Raw genomic sequence first — 14,901 nt, forward strand, 5'->3', positions numbered from 1 at the left:
AATAATTTAAACCTATATAACGTTAACAACCATCTAACGAATAATCAATTAAATAATAATAATAATAATAATAATATTAATGAATTAATAGAATCTTGGGGTGTAGATGATTCAAATGATTTATTTCATTCTTACTCAAACAATCAAATTAACCAAAATAATATCAATAATAATCAAATTCACTCCAAAAACCTAAGTATATCAAACAAAAAGAAAAGATTTTATGGTGATAATCTATTGTCAAATTTAAATAACAACCAATTGAAAAAAGTTAAAAATACTTTAAAATTATTATCAAAAAGCTTAACAAGAACTTCTATTGATAAGCTTACTACGAACAATAACAATAATCTTATTCTTAATAATCTTAATAATCTTAGTAATAATAATAATAATAATAATAATAATCTCAATCTCAATCTCAACACTATCAATAATGGCACTCTCAATAACAATAATGATATAAACTTAATCAACAACTACGGCTTTTCTTCAAGTATATTACTTAATAAATTGTTAATCAATAATTATATCAATTTCAATAATTGGACCTATAACTATAACGCTTACAGTTCCTACAACTCTTTTTCCATTGCCTCTTCAACAGCCAGATCTGTTTTAATTAATTAAACCAACTCAAGTCATCCTGTTAATCACTGCATCTCTTTTATTTTCCCTATTTATATATATTTATATATATTTATATATATTTATCTACTTTCTTTTTTTGGGTTCTTTTGGTATTTATTGTCTATTTTCACTCACTACTTTATTTCTATTTACAGCTCAACTTATACTTATTTATACTCATACTTATACATACACTTTGTTTATGCTATCTCTTCAATTTTTTTCTATTTCTTGATTATTTACTTCCTCTTTATTTTGATTTTTTTTGAATTTATTTTTTTTTCCTATCTTTTTTATTCATTTTGATAGAAATTGGTTTTTAAGTTTGTCTCTTTACTTTACAATATATATGGTTGAAAATATTTAATAGAATATATATATAAATATATATTATGTTTCAAAATTCCAAATTCCAAATTCCAAAGTTAAAAAGTACAAATTATAAATGAAAATATCATTGAATTGAATATGTGCATCTAGTCCATCAATTAGTTTTGCTTCTTTGAACGCTCTTCATCTCTTTTGGCATAGATCATAGCAGTGAAGGGCTCTTCGAATTTAAGAGCAATTGAATACATCAAGTAGACAAATCCTGTAGCAAACAACCCAGCAGGTTTTCCATAGTACAAAGCAGTGCCCAAGAAACTTAATGTCGATCCTTCATACATTGGATTGTCGGTGATGTTGAATGGGAAGCTGGTTACTCTTTCTTCCATCAAGATACCAAAGTAGTCACCCAAATATGTTCCAGTGACACCCAATGCATACATTGACGACAATGTCAATATCCCACCAAAACCAAAAGTGGCGTAACTCAAGTAGTCTTTGAGAATTGTGTTATCGGTCAAGATCTTCGATGTTGGCTGTTTTTTGAGAGCGTTTTCATAAACAAGATCTCTGACAATACCGATCGAGAAAATGGTGATAGCTAGCAAGTAGCAGCCTCTCTTGGGGTTGTTTCCGGCCAATTTTGTGAGTATTTTCTTGCGATACTCAAGCCTGGCGACAATGTTCCAGAAAATGGGATTGAAAGCGATACAGATCAACGAGAGCTGGAGAGTGGGTTCTTGGAAGTCAATGTCAGCGACAAGAACCTGGACGACGTTGACAGCGTAGCTGATGTAGGCATCGATAGCAGACATGGCGAGAAGAGACAGGAGAAGCAGAAGAATCGAGAAATTGAGCAGCACGACAGGAGATTCAAACAGCTCAGACAAAGCTCGAGAGAAGAGCCTTTATATGTTTATAAGCTCTTTTCCAGCTGATCCACCACCACGGTCAGCCAATCAGAGGCCGTTCTGAGCCCAACAGAGCTCTCTGGCATGTGAAAGAGACCTTTGATAGAGAGTTAATAAGTAGCAAAATGAAATAGTATAACAAAATAGTATAATAGGATAGTATAAAAATAATATAGCTTGTAAATAATCGTATATAGTATAGCACCTACTCCACAGATACAATCTCGTCGAGCAACAACTGCATTTTCTCAAAGTAAGCTCGATCCAATCGCTTGACAATGCTCATCAGGCTGTGCATCTGGTTGAGCTTCACATCTTCGTCGTCGACCTCATTCAGCAACACGTCCTTCATATACTCGTCGCCATTGGCTGTTTCCAAGTCGCTTGTTTCTTCGTTTCTCAATATCTCAGTGAAAAGGTCGATTTCTTCTTCACACTTCGTCCGGTCATACTGGTAATCCTCTGTTAGCAGCACCAACTTATTGACCAACCTGTCGATTTCTTGCACCTTTTTTTTGTTCTCTGGGTTGGAATAGTTTCGCCCATCATAGCCAACCAATTTTCTGTTGATGAAACTAAACGTTTTATCTTCAAACTTAAAATATCCATTGACATATGGGTTGATTTTGTTTATGTAGTCTTGCTCAATAACATTGCTAAAACTATTAGAACTATTAAAATTTTCGTTACTGTCAAAAAAATTCAAGAAAACAGATGATGACGATGACGATGATATTGAGGGGTTTGATGACGATGAAAACGAGAAAAAAGAAGATGTTCTTTTAAAATGACTTTTAAATGATCTCGATAAATTATCACCACCGTCATTGAAACCCTTATTTACATTTCCATAATTGTTATTGTTTAAATTCATATTGATATGTCCATCATTATTTGCATTGTTATTTTCTTTACCATTTTTGCTACCACTTCTCCAATATCTATTTCTGCCAATATTTCCAGTAATGTTACTTCCAACAGTATTGTTGCTAGTTTTATTATTATTATTATTATTATTATTATTATTATTATTATTATTATTATTATTATTATTAGTAGTAGTAGTAGTAGTAGTAGTAGTAGTAGTAGTAGTATTAATTGGAGTGTTATTATTGTTGTTGCTGTTGGTATTATCATTGTTATTATTGTTATTATTAATACCAGCGGTAGAATTAGCATTTGTGACGTTGTTATCTACATCCTTGGAACTTCTCTCAATATTATCGTTTTTGAGTTTATTCAATGCTCTAGCTCTATCCCGCTCAAGTTCTTTTTCAATTTCGTCTTTTTCATTTTTAGTCTTATTCTTTTTAATATTCTTACCTTTATCATTCTTAGGTCCTTCACAATTACCTTTATAAAATGGATTCTTTTCTAATATTTCATACTCTGTGACATCTTTGCTATTCAAATTAATTACAATTGTCTTACTAATCGATATGTCTTTCAAATCTTTATTTTGCTTTTTAAAATCCTCGTTATGAATAAAATCATTGAAATTTAAATCCAATTTCATAACTGTGCAAATTTTTTGATCCAAGTTTTCGATATTCAATGGACATGCTTGCATACAAAATTCGGGCAAAAATTCAGAAACATATCCACAAATTGGTGGTAACAATTTTTCCTTTTGAGGTAAATAAAATTTCTCATTCTTTAAATAGTTTTTCTCCTCAAAACTGTTCTTTTTTGAATCAAAAAATGCCGGTAAATCATCACTTGTATAACTATTAATATTTGAATCTATCCCATCATTTATTTCTTCTCCGATATTAATAGGATTCGCTGTGATATCATTGCCGAAAAATTCGTAATTGCAATTACCATCACTCAAATTGATATTATTGTTAATATTATTGATATTAACAAGATTATTTTCATCCCTCTCAGGTTTTTTATGCGCAATTTTCTTTCCCGTACTTATATCGGAGTTATTATTATTATTATGAATACCAGTTTTATTGTTATTGAAATTAAAATTATCAGTCAAATCTTCAAGTTCATCACAATCACAACTAACGTAATATTTATTTCCATCATTTTTGACTTCATTGATATCAATTAGCAAAACTGAGTCGGTTTGATTAAAATTTAATCTTTTGCGATCTTTCTCTTTTATTGTACCAAAAAATATATCATGGGCAACTTTATCTGATGCGTCTAAATCGCTTTCAACAATTAAAAATTTTTTATTAAATGGTGGATTCAAGATTTCATTTTCCAAAAAATGCTGATTGACAGTAGTTGAGCTTGAATTTATATCTAGATTTAAATTTGAATTTGAATTTGAATCAAAATCCAAAGCTGAATTTGAAAATTGTTTTGTAGATAAGGAAATGGATGATAATTTATCACAACTGAGAAATTCATTTGGCAAATGAATTTTTCTTAATAAGGAAAATGTTCTATCAATTTTAGGTAGATGTTTTGGGACTAAATATTCAATACTTGATTTATTAAGTTTATAGGCTCTAGTTGATGATAATGATTCGCTATATCTATGGGAATAGATATTTTGATTTTGATTTTGAAATAAATAGGGATGTTGATAAAGATCGTTATTGGAAGATTGATTGTTATTACGATTTACGATAGTTTGTTGATTTAATTGGGGATTTGAAAAAGTTGCGGTTCTAATACTGTTAGTTCCACTAGGAGTTAGGCTTGTAACCCATGGATAATCATCATAATCAATGGCGGGAGAGGGGGTTCTATAGGCAGATAGATTTGATTTAAGAGAGCTTGAAACAGTATCAAAGCCCAAAGATGTTGTTGGTTTATTTGAATGAGAGAATGAGTTTTTATTAATGCTTAGGTTATTTGGATTATTTATATAGGAATTATTATTGCCATCACTATTATCGATGTTATCAATATTATTATTATTATTATTATTATTTTGGGAAAAGGAAAAGAATTTATCAAACATGTTAAGACCGTAATTTTGCTTTCTTGCAGCATTTTGATTTGAGGAATAATTGGAAGAGAAGTTATCGAAAAAGGAAGATTGTTTCAAACTGTTGCTTAAGCTATCGAGGTTATTATCGATATCAGCGTCAGTATCATTTGCGGTATTGATATTGGATGAGTTTGTTCTTGACATTGAGACAACAAATGGGTTTGAGGTTGAAAAGGAAGGTTGAGCTATTGGCATTGATTTGTAGACTGGGGATAGGGGAGAGCCAGGAGAGGGAATTGAATTTGGTAAGCCAATAATTGGGGCGGTTGTTGGGATTGGATGATCATATTGGGAGAAGGTTGTCAGAGTGTTGTTTGTGTTTTTTTTGGGGGATATTTTCTTTTGCTTTAAGATTTGGTGGTTGTAGATGGAGTTGTGGCTGTAGATGGAGGTGTGGTTATGAATGTGATTAGAGTTAAAGTTATCAAATTTCTGTGCAATTGGTAAATCTATGTTGTGGTTATTTTTGTTGTTGTTGTGATGAGGGATATTGGGGACTTTTTGATAATTTTTTTTTTGATTTGTGATATCCGATTTTGAATTTGATTTAGAAGGATATTTGGAAAGTGAGGCGGAATCAAATTTGTAGTCGAATAAAACGTTTGGGAATAGAGAGGATAAGATGAAGATTAATTTCTGTGCAATTGGAGGGTTTGAGGAGAGGATGATTACTCTGATGATGTTTGTTGATTTATCAGCGGGATGAGAGTTGACTAGTTGGTATCTTAGGGGGATAATGATGGAAAAAAGAGAGGCTAGGAAGGAAGGTTTGTTGTTATTTTGGTTATAGTTTTGGTTATAATATGAGTTGAAGTTGTTGTAGTATCTGCTTTCTTTATTTTTGAACCAATTTGTGATTTCGTAGGCGAAATTTTTCAATACGACCTGGTTGTATTTATTGTAATCAAAGAAATCATAGTGATTATTGTTATTGTTATTGTTGTTGTTGTTGTTGTTGTTGGTAATGAGATTTGTGTTGGCATTGGATAGAGGGGTGTAATTTGATAGAAAGATTTTTTCTAAGTAGATAAGGTTGATAAGGATTCTTGGGGTTTTGATTAGGTTTAGGAGGTTATTGTAAAAGTTGTTGTATAGATTTAGGTTGTTTTGGAATTTCAATTGAAGCAAGAATTTGGAGAAACGGACTCTTTTGCGATGTGTTGATTTGTAGACTTTTTTGTCGATTGAGTAGTAAGGGTGGAAAGAAGGGGGAGAGGTTGATTGAGAGTTGAATAGGATTGAGAGGTGTTTTATTAGGATGAGTTGTAGGTCGTTGAGGTATTTGAGCAATTCCAAGTGGTTTGAGATGAGGAGGTAGTTGATCATTTGGAGGGAGTCGAGGGATATGACAAAGGAGATGGACAAACGAGTAGAGTCGTGGCGGTTGTAGTTGCTTGGTTTGTTGGAGTAGGGGATTGTGTTGATGTTGTATTTGATGTTGTAGGCAGGATTCGCAGAATTGTCAGAGTTGCATGGATGGTTATGGAGATTATTGTGATTGTCTTTATTGTTTCTATCGTTTTTATAAAGCGGATCAGCATTTTGCTTGGGGTCGCTTGAGGAAACGTTGTTGGGATTGCTGGATATGGAAGAATCAGGTTTGAATAAGAATAGCCTTGTGATTAGCAATTGGTATTTGTAGTGGACATCGTTCTCGTTGTTGTTTTGTTGGTTGTCCAAGTCGCTGGATGGGGGAGTGTGGTGGATGTCGTTATCAGGAGCGGCTGCTGGATGGTGCTGGTTGGAGGTGAAGAAGGAGGGCGAAAGAGAAGGGGAGAAGGTGGAGGAGAAGGAAGAGATGATGTCGTTGGTGGTGTCTTGGTAGTTGTTGAGATGCTTGCCGGTGTTGTTGAGAATGTGGTACTTTGTGATGGTGTCGGTGGCATTGATGATGTCTGTTCCAAAGATGAACTGGAGGAGATAGAGCTCGTAGGCGTCGAAAGAGATGTTTTTGTAGAGAGCAGACATAGGATCGTAGGGAGCATTGGCAGAAGCGGCAGGAGCAGCAGGAGCAGCATTGTTATCATTATCATTATCATTATTGTTGTTATTGTTGTTATTGTTGTTATTGTTGTTATTGTTGTTATTGTTGTTATTGTTGTTATTGTTGTTATTGTTGTTATTGTTGTTATTGTTGTTATTATTGTTGGTGTTGGTGTTATTATCGTTGTCGTTGTCAGCACCAGGATTGTCGCCACCGGAAAGAGCCGAGTAGGCTGGATCACGTCTGGAGTCGTACAAGAAGCAGTAGCGGTTGTGGGGGATGGAGGAGTTGTCGGCGTCCTGGGCCACGAGGATGCGAAAGTTCTTGAGGCCAGAGCTGGGGAGAAAGCTGCTGAGCGTGCTGCCGAAGAGAAGCGTCTGGGTCCTGGGGTCGAGGTCGAAAGCGCAGGGACGAGAGCGACGCACCGGAAACAACGCCTCCTGCGTCAACGGCGCGTGCTGCACCAGCGGCTCAGGCCCGAGCGCGCGGAAGAGGTCTGAGATCAACATTGGCAGCACAGACACCTTCCTTCTCTCGCACTGCTGCTCTAAAGTGCTGCTGATCCGCGTCACGTGGTCGCGCCTTGTTTCAGACACTTCAGGTCTGCTCTGCTGTCTGTGCTGCTGCTTCCGATCATGGCGCCCTTTTCCTCCAAAAAACCGCGTTCCTCGCCCGCCGGCGACACCAGCCCCAGCTTGCTTCCTCTTTCCCACACAGAGCAGTGGTTGAGCCGCCAGTCCCAGCTCGTCTCCAGCTCGCTCCAGCCCTCCTCCCACTTCAACAGCAATCCCAACAATCCCATCAAGAGAAACAACGTCTCCACGTCCCTCCTCACCCCCAGCAACTTGTTCTACAACTCCACCATCTCCCACACCACAACCCCCCATCCTCCAATCCCCCATCCCACGACTGCTGCTGCTGCTGCTTCTGCTGCTGCTGCTGCTGCTGCTGCTCCTACTACTGCCACTGCCAACGACCCCACCCGCAACAGCTTCAGCCTTCTCAGACGCCATTCTCACGCCCACAACAAACCCATCGACTCCTCTTCCTCTGACGACAACTTTCTCGACTCAGACTACGAGTTTGAGGGCTCTCAGATCTTGTCCAGATCAAACTCCTTCGACAACTCCTCTCTCGGCGACGTCTGCTTGCCCATCAACTACGACTCAAATTTCGGCTTAAACCGCATCAGCTCTAGCGACAGTCCCGCCAACATTAATCCCGACACCACCACCAACACGCCTCGAAACATTCCGAAATCAAAATCAAAATCAAAATCGAAATCAAAACTACAATCTCAAAACCAATCCAAAAATCAGTTCCACCTCAACAACCTAAATCCAACTCTAAACACAAACTCCCACGCCCACAACAACACCAAAAATCTAAATTTCCAAATCGACTTGAATCTAAACTCCAACCTAAACCAGAATCTGGCCCACCCCTACTACAAAAAGAAGAAATCTTGGCCTGATCTACCTCTTCTCAACCAATTCTACAAAAATGAAATCAACGAAATCAAATCCCTAAGAGACCAAAACAACCTTTTCCTATCTAACATCCCCAATATCACCCCCAACAATAACCTCCCCAACATCGTCAACACTACCCCCAGCATCAACACTAAACAAACCTTATCCTCCTCCAACGACATCTCAAGAGCATCTTCGATTAGCATCAGAACTAACGATCTCAACCACCATATTGTCGGCTTTTCAAACCCGCTAATAGAAAACATCGACGACAAAAACATCAACAAAAACATCAACAAAAATAACTCCATTCTTCTCAACAACACCACGAACAACACTCCCAATAACAACGTCTCCTTCCTACAATCTGCCATCAACCAAGACTCCCCAAACACCCAACATCAAGACCCCCACCTACTCAACGGAAAACTAAGACCCCCAAAACTATCCTCCTGGAAATCAAAAAAAAAATTCAACTCCTTCTACAACTACGAACCCGTAGGCTTGCCCTTAGGCTTTGATCTAGATGGCAAAAGTGTCGAGCAATTCAGATTCACCTACTTCAGAGAAGACCTAGACTCAACAATCCACTCCCCTACCATCTCCGGCCTACTCCAGAAAAACCAGTCCTTTGCTGATCTATTCAAACCAATCTACTACTCAAACAACAACAACAACAACAACAACAACAACACCTCCACATTAACAAAATTTTCCTCTAATTTACCAAAACTACAAAAACAAAAATCTTCTTCCTCTGCTTCAACTAACCTAAACTCGCCATCCTCTATAGACAATATTCAAGAAAATATTATTCAAAATGATATTGATCAAGAAGATGATCTCATTCAAGATGACCTCATTCAAGATGACCTTATTGAAGATGATACCATTCAAGATAATCTTACTCAAAATGATCTTACTCAAAATGATCTTAATCAAAATGGTTTCATTCCAGATGATCCTAATCAAGATATCAGTCAAATTCAAATTAACTCAATTCCTGTCTCATATCCAAACTCGAAACAAAACTCAAAACAAAACTCAAAAGCAACCTCAAAGGCAACCTCGATCGATACTAATAACTTGAGAATTGATGACGATCAAAATGAAATTCACAACAACTTTAATAACACCCTAATCCCCTTTTGGTTGGACGTCCTAAATCCAACCGAAGAGGAAATGAAAGTTCTAAGTAAAGCCTTCGGCATCCACCCTCTAACAACTGAAGACATCTTTCTCGGCGAAACCAGAGAAAAGGTAGAATTATTTAAAGACTACTACCTAATCTGCTTTAGAAGTTTCGACATTGTTCAAGAAAGATTCAAAAGAAAATACAACTCCGAAAAATTAAACAAAGAAATTCTAGAAAATCTAACAAACACCCTAGAATCTAACCAAAATTCCTTTAAAAACAAACTCAAACACCACTTTAAAAAGTTCTTCAACAACAAAAGAAACCAATCCAAAAACGACTATGAGCAAATCTTCTTTGATAACCCAAATAACGCCTTGAACATGTCAAGATCAAATACTTCCATATTTGACGAAGACAGAATCAATGAACTCAGGAGAAAACTGTTGAAAAAGGAAAGAAAACTAGCCTATGGCTCAAAATACTACTTTAAAGATGAACTAGAACCCTTGAATGTCTACATTGTCGTCTTCAAAAATGGTGTCCTAACTTTCCACTTTTCTCCAACTCCCCACCCTGTCAACGTCAGAAGAAGAGCAAGATTACTAAGAGACTACTTAAAGGTCTCCTCCGATTGGATCGCTTATGCATTGATTGATGATATTACTGATTCATTCGGTCCAATGGTCGAAGATATCGAAGAACAAGTCAATTCAATTGAAGATGCAATTATTAAAATGCACTCTGGCTATTCATCCGATTCAGATTCAGACTCAGACTTGGATTCAGACTCAGATATCGCAGATATTATCTCAGCTAGAAGATCTGTCCACACTTTAAGTGGCAAATTAAGAAGAAGACTCACTAAAAATACTGGTGGAGGTAGAAGAAATTCATTTGATAAGAAATCAACAAGAAGCTCAATATCAACTTTTTCCAGAACCTCATCCTCAACAAATTCAACATCATCAACAAGCACAATTGACTGGCAAAGAAAGGGTTACATGTTAAAGAGAATTGGTGAATGCCGTAAAAAAGTAATGTCTCTATCAAGATTACTAGCTTCAAAAGCAGATGTTATCAAAGCTTTAAGCAAAAGATATAGTTCTGAGGAATTCAAAGGAACTCTGGGTCAAAATATCGCTATATTTCTTGGTGATATTCAAGACCATATATTGACCATGGTCCAAAACCTAAACCACAACGAAAAATTGCTTGCAAGATCTCATTCCAATTATTTGGCTCAAATAAATATTGATATGACAAAGGTTAACAACGATATGAATGACGTTCTTGGTAAGATAACCATTCTTGGTACTGTTGTCTTGCCTATGAATGTTATAACAGGATTATGGGGAATGAACGTAATCGTTCCAGGACAGGAACACGAGGGTTTGGTTTGGTTTGTATCCATTACTAGTTTTATGTTTTTCTTTGCTTTTTGCTGCTATGTGTATGCTAAGAGAGTTTCGGGTATCGCTTAGATAATATATATAGATAAACTAGCAAAATTAGCTCGCTTTAATAAAATATTCCATGATAATATTCCTTGCTAAAAGTTAATAATAGTTCCGAAAATAAACCGAAAATAAACCGAAAATAAAACCAAAGATATGGGTGGGGTTTTATGACCCAGTGTAATGGTTATGATCCAGTACGATGGTAGTGACCCCATCTCAGTAAAGAAGCTGCCACTTTTTCAGTTGTTGTTTCGAACACACTTGCAATTCTTTACCAGAAAATGAAACTATCCAGTGTAAAGTCGTTTTTGTGTTTCTTGTTTGCGAGTTTGAGTTTGGGCCTTCTTGCTCTGGCTGATGATGGGTTTTATTCTAGCAGTGAGGTGTATGAATTGAGTGCATCTACCTTCAAAGAGGTGATTTTAGATACAAATTATACCTCGATTGTGGAGTTCTATGCTCCATGGTGTGGCCATTGCCAGAGATTGAAAGGAACGTACAAAAAAATAGCAAGGGGTTTGAAAGATATCGTGAACGTTGCAGCTATTAATTGTGACTTGAATAAAAACAAGAAAGTGTGTGCTGAGTATTTGATCGAAGGATTTCCAACATTGATGGTCTTTAGACCGCCTAAATATGACGTTAATTCTCCAGTCCAGATTAAACATTCTCCTGCAAATGAAAAATACTTGGGTGAAAGAAATTTCAAATCCATAAGTGATTTTCTATTAACCAGACTCAAAAACTATGTTAAAAGACTAAGTTTGAAGAATATCGATAAATGGGTTAAGGATACTAAAAATAACAATAGAATTCAAGTAGTTTTAGTCACTGATAAGGATAAAGCGTCAAATTTATTAAAATCATTAGCCATCGATTATTTGTCTATTTTGGATTTTGGATTTTTTCAACTAAAGAATTCAAACAAACTGGAATTTCTAGAGAAATTTGGAAATTTATTCAAGGACGCTAAAGACATTAAAGATATCGCTCCAGGTTTTTTAGTTTATGACAATAGCTCAAATCAACCAACTATTTATAATGAACAATTATCTAAAGAAGGGTTTTTTAACTATTTTTCAAAAAATTATAATATCAAACCATATGAAGGTTTTGGGTCAGATAAAGCAGAAGTTTTAAAAGCTATAAACGCTGGGAAAAAGGACTGGAAAAATATTAAAAAATCTTTAAAACTCAAAACAAAACAAGAAAATAAAAAAAACAAAAAAGACGATAACGATCATGATGAGTTATAAGTTATTAAACCAATAAAACAAAACAAAACAAAACAAAATAAAATAAAATAAAATAAAATAAGATAAATTGCTTGTTCGATATATACATTAAATAAGGCTAATAAACATCATCTGATGAAACGATTCTATTGGCTGAAACCTTAAATTCAGATGTGCACCTCGGTTTAAAAATACTTCTCAAACCATTTCTACTATTGTTACCACTACTAGTGTTATTATCACTACCATTATTATTATTACTGTTATTAATATGATTTAGGAAATTCATCCGGATTGTTAAATAACATGGCGTTAACTTTTGTGTTGAGAAAATTTTGCTTCTGCGTTTTCTGTTTTGGAGATAGACTGGTTACATGACACAAATGGGTGTTCCTCTTGTTTTTTTGATTGTTTCTCAGCTTTATATGAATAAAAACAAAACTTATTTTTATCAAACTTTTCATGCTTTGACTAATTATTTTCTTAAAACAACTAATTTTTTATTAGAATTAGCTATTAATCCACCATCTTTTTGATCCAATTGCTTTTAACCTAACAATGGGCTTTATCAATTATTCCTCTTATAATAAATTAGATTCTAAAAATGATCAAAGATCTAATGATACTTATTACAATGAGCACTATATTAGACACTGCTCAAGATACCCTTCTCCACCTCCTTTAACTATTGCAAATAATAAAAATGATAATGATAAAAACAATAGCATTGATAATGATAATGATAATGATAATGATAATGACAATCAAGTCAGTGATAACAATAGTTTTGTCAGAAATAATTCAATGAATTTTCACATCAAGAAAACTCCCAAAAATAAAAACTCATCGTTTAGACAATTTTTTAATACATTAACTATTAAAAGATTTTATTCATCAAAATATAAAAATGCAAACAATTATAACACATTTAATAACGATTATAATAATAGTAATGGTTCTTATAATTCTCTTAATGATTCGCCCTGTATTATCAATGGGGATAATTTTTCAATTATTGAAAATCAAGAAGAAAAAAAAGAAAAGAAAAATTCTATTATAGCTTTGATTAAAAAAATTTTAAAACCAATTAAAAACAAATCATTTAAAGATAACAAAAATAATAAAAATGACAAAAGGTTGAATAGTGATGATATTGATGATAAAATTAATAATTTTGATTATACAAATTACTATAATGCTGATAATTATAATAATATTACTACTATTAATAATGATAATGATGATGATTACAACCTTTCACTAACTTCTTCAAAAATCTCGTCGAATTTTAATTCACCAATTAAAAAGAGGTTGGGAACTAGAAATTCGATATCCAGTGCTTTATCTCAATTATCTTTTAGTAGTTCATTCAAACTTAAAAGAAGTCAGACTAATAATAATGACAATGGTAATGGGACAGATACCGAGACTTTAACCTCAAGATATTTAGGTACGGATGGTAGACAACTATCAGCAGATTTAAAAGCTATACCATTTGATTTAACTATTGAGCCAAAAAAAACCACCCCATTGAAGGAGAAAATAACTAAACTATTCAGACAAAATAGTAAAAACCGTTTTGATCCTGAAAATGATATTCATTTTAACGATTATGACTATAATAAAATTGATCTTTTGTATAACTACAATACAACCAATAAAAATTACCAAAACTACAATAACGATAACAATAGTAATGGTAACAAAAATGATGATGATAATGATAAGAGTAATAGTAATAGTAATAGTAATAGTAACAGTAATAGTAATAGTAATAGTAATAGTAATAGTAATAGTAATAGTAATGACATTAATGAAGATATTGATGGAAATAATAACAAAATTTTAAATCTGAATAACTTAAATGGAGATAATTATGAATTTTTGGATAAATCAATAATAAATGAAATTGTGAATAAAAAGCAGAAATCCAAATTCAAAAGAAGAAATAGTATAAATTTGAGTTTGATGATCACCAGAAAAAAAGATAAGATAGGCGATACTAAAGATTCTAAAAATCCTAATGATGATGTTGATTTTGATGCTGACGACTGTGGTGTTGCTAATAGTACTTTGAATACATTGGATACTTTAAATTCTCTTAATAATGAAAACAGCAATGAGAGTAAAAGTATGAGAATTAATAATTTCAATGCAAGCTCTCTTCTTCCAATAAACAGCAAAAGTAATGAAATATCAAAAGATGAAAGCATGAGTTTAAACAATAATAGTAAAAATGGCATATATCATGCGATACGGATTAGGGATGCCAAATCTGTTGAAACTTTGGAATGTTCAGTATTGTCGTCGTCAACTAAAAAGAGCAATTTCTATAAACATGATCACTTTTACGATACCGAGGACGATGAATTGTATTATGAAGCAGAAACACATGGACTACCATCAAAATGCGACGACTATACAAGTGATGAACAAACACAAAAGTATTTGGAAATGGATGAAAAAATAAAAGAGTTTAATGCGAAACATAGCTTGAACAAAATAATATGTGACGATAGTGTTACAATCAGACAAAAAGAGAATCACAGTAGCAAAAAGCTAAGTAAATCAAAGAGCTTGAGCAATTTTTTAAGTCTTGGTGAAGATGTAAATGACAACAAACTTAGGCTACGAAAATCTTTGTCAGTTTTGGATAACAATTCAAATGGACAGTATGAAGACAGTGAGAAAAATATCAACAGCGTAGTGATGGAGCTTCAGAGAATGCAAAACAGTACGGGCTCTCCCTTGAACAAGACAGTCTTTATTAAATAGTGAATATAGTATT

At 34.1% G+C, this 14,901-nt stretch overlaps 5 protein-coding genes across 5 annotated transcripts; 3 read left to right on the forward strand and 2 right to left on the reverse strand.

Annotated features, from left to right (window-relative positions):
• Positions 1 to 1,118: 1,118 nt before the first annotated feature.
• On the reverse strand, positions 1,119 to 1,772 carry OPI3 (bifunctional phosphatidyl-N-methylethanolamine N-methyltransferase/phosphatidyl-N-dimethylethanolamine N-methyltransferase; the record flags this gene model as incomplete). Its single annotated transcript, XM_020190212.1, has 1 exon — positions 1,119 to 1,772. One exon carries the CDS (start codon positions 1,770 to 1,772, stop codon positions 1,119 to 1,121), a length of 654 nt encoding a protein of 217 aa, XP_020050266.1.
• A 150-nt stretch (positions 1,773 to 1,922) lies between these two features.
• Positions 1,923 to 8,065, reverse strand: ASCRUDRAFT_100750 (uncharacterized protein). The gene has a single exon (XM_020188515.1). It carries the CDS (start codon positions 7,822 to 7,824, stop codon positions 2,074 to 2,076), a length of 5,751 nt encoding a protein of 1,916 aa, XP_020050267.1. The 5' UTR covers positions 7,825 to 8,065; the 3' UTR covers positions 1,923 to 2,073.
• A 758-nt stretch (positions 8,066 to 8,823) lies between these two features.
• Positions 8,824 to 10,902, forward strand: MNR2 (putative Mg(2+) transporter MNR2; the record flags this gene model as incomplete). The annotated part of the gene is made up of 4 exons (XM_020190150.1): positions 8,824 to 8,909; positions 9,375 to 9,583; positions 9,887 to 10,245; positions 10,417 to 10,902. Coding segments are annotated over 4 exons (1,140 nt in total), but the record flags the coding sequence as incomplete, so codon positions are not given.
• A 284-nt stretch (positions 10,903 to 11,186) lies between these two features.
• Positions 11,187 to 11,777, forward strand: MPD1 (protein disulfide isomerase MPD1; the record flags this gene model as incomplete). Its single annotated transcript, XM_020189415.1, has 1 exon — positions 11,187 to 11,777. A coding segment is annotated over one exon (591 nt), but the record flags the coding sequence as incomplete, so codon positions are not given.
• Positions 11,778 to 12,671: 894 nt separating this feature from the next.
• ASCRUDRAFT_68014 (uncharacterized protein) lies at positions 12,672 to 14,888 on the forward strand (the record flags this gene model as incomplete). The annotated part of the gene is made up of 1 exon (XM_020191464.1): positions 12,672 to 14,888. The coding sequence occupies one exon, from the start codon at positions 12,672 to 12,674 to the stop codon at positions 14,886 to 14,888; it is 2,217 nt and encodes a 738-aa protein (XP_020050270.1).
• Positions 14,889 to 14,901: the final 13 nt, after the last annotated feature.

Source organism: Ascoidea rubescens, assembly GCF_001661345.1.
Source record: "Ascoidea rubescens DSM 1968 unplaced genomic scaffold ASCRUscaffold_1, whole genome shotgun sequence".
Taxonomy (NCBI): Eukaryota; Fungi; Ascomycota; class Saccharomycetes; order Ascoideales; family Ascoideaceae; genus Ascoidea; species Ascoidea rubescens.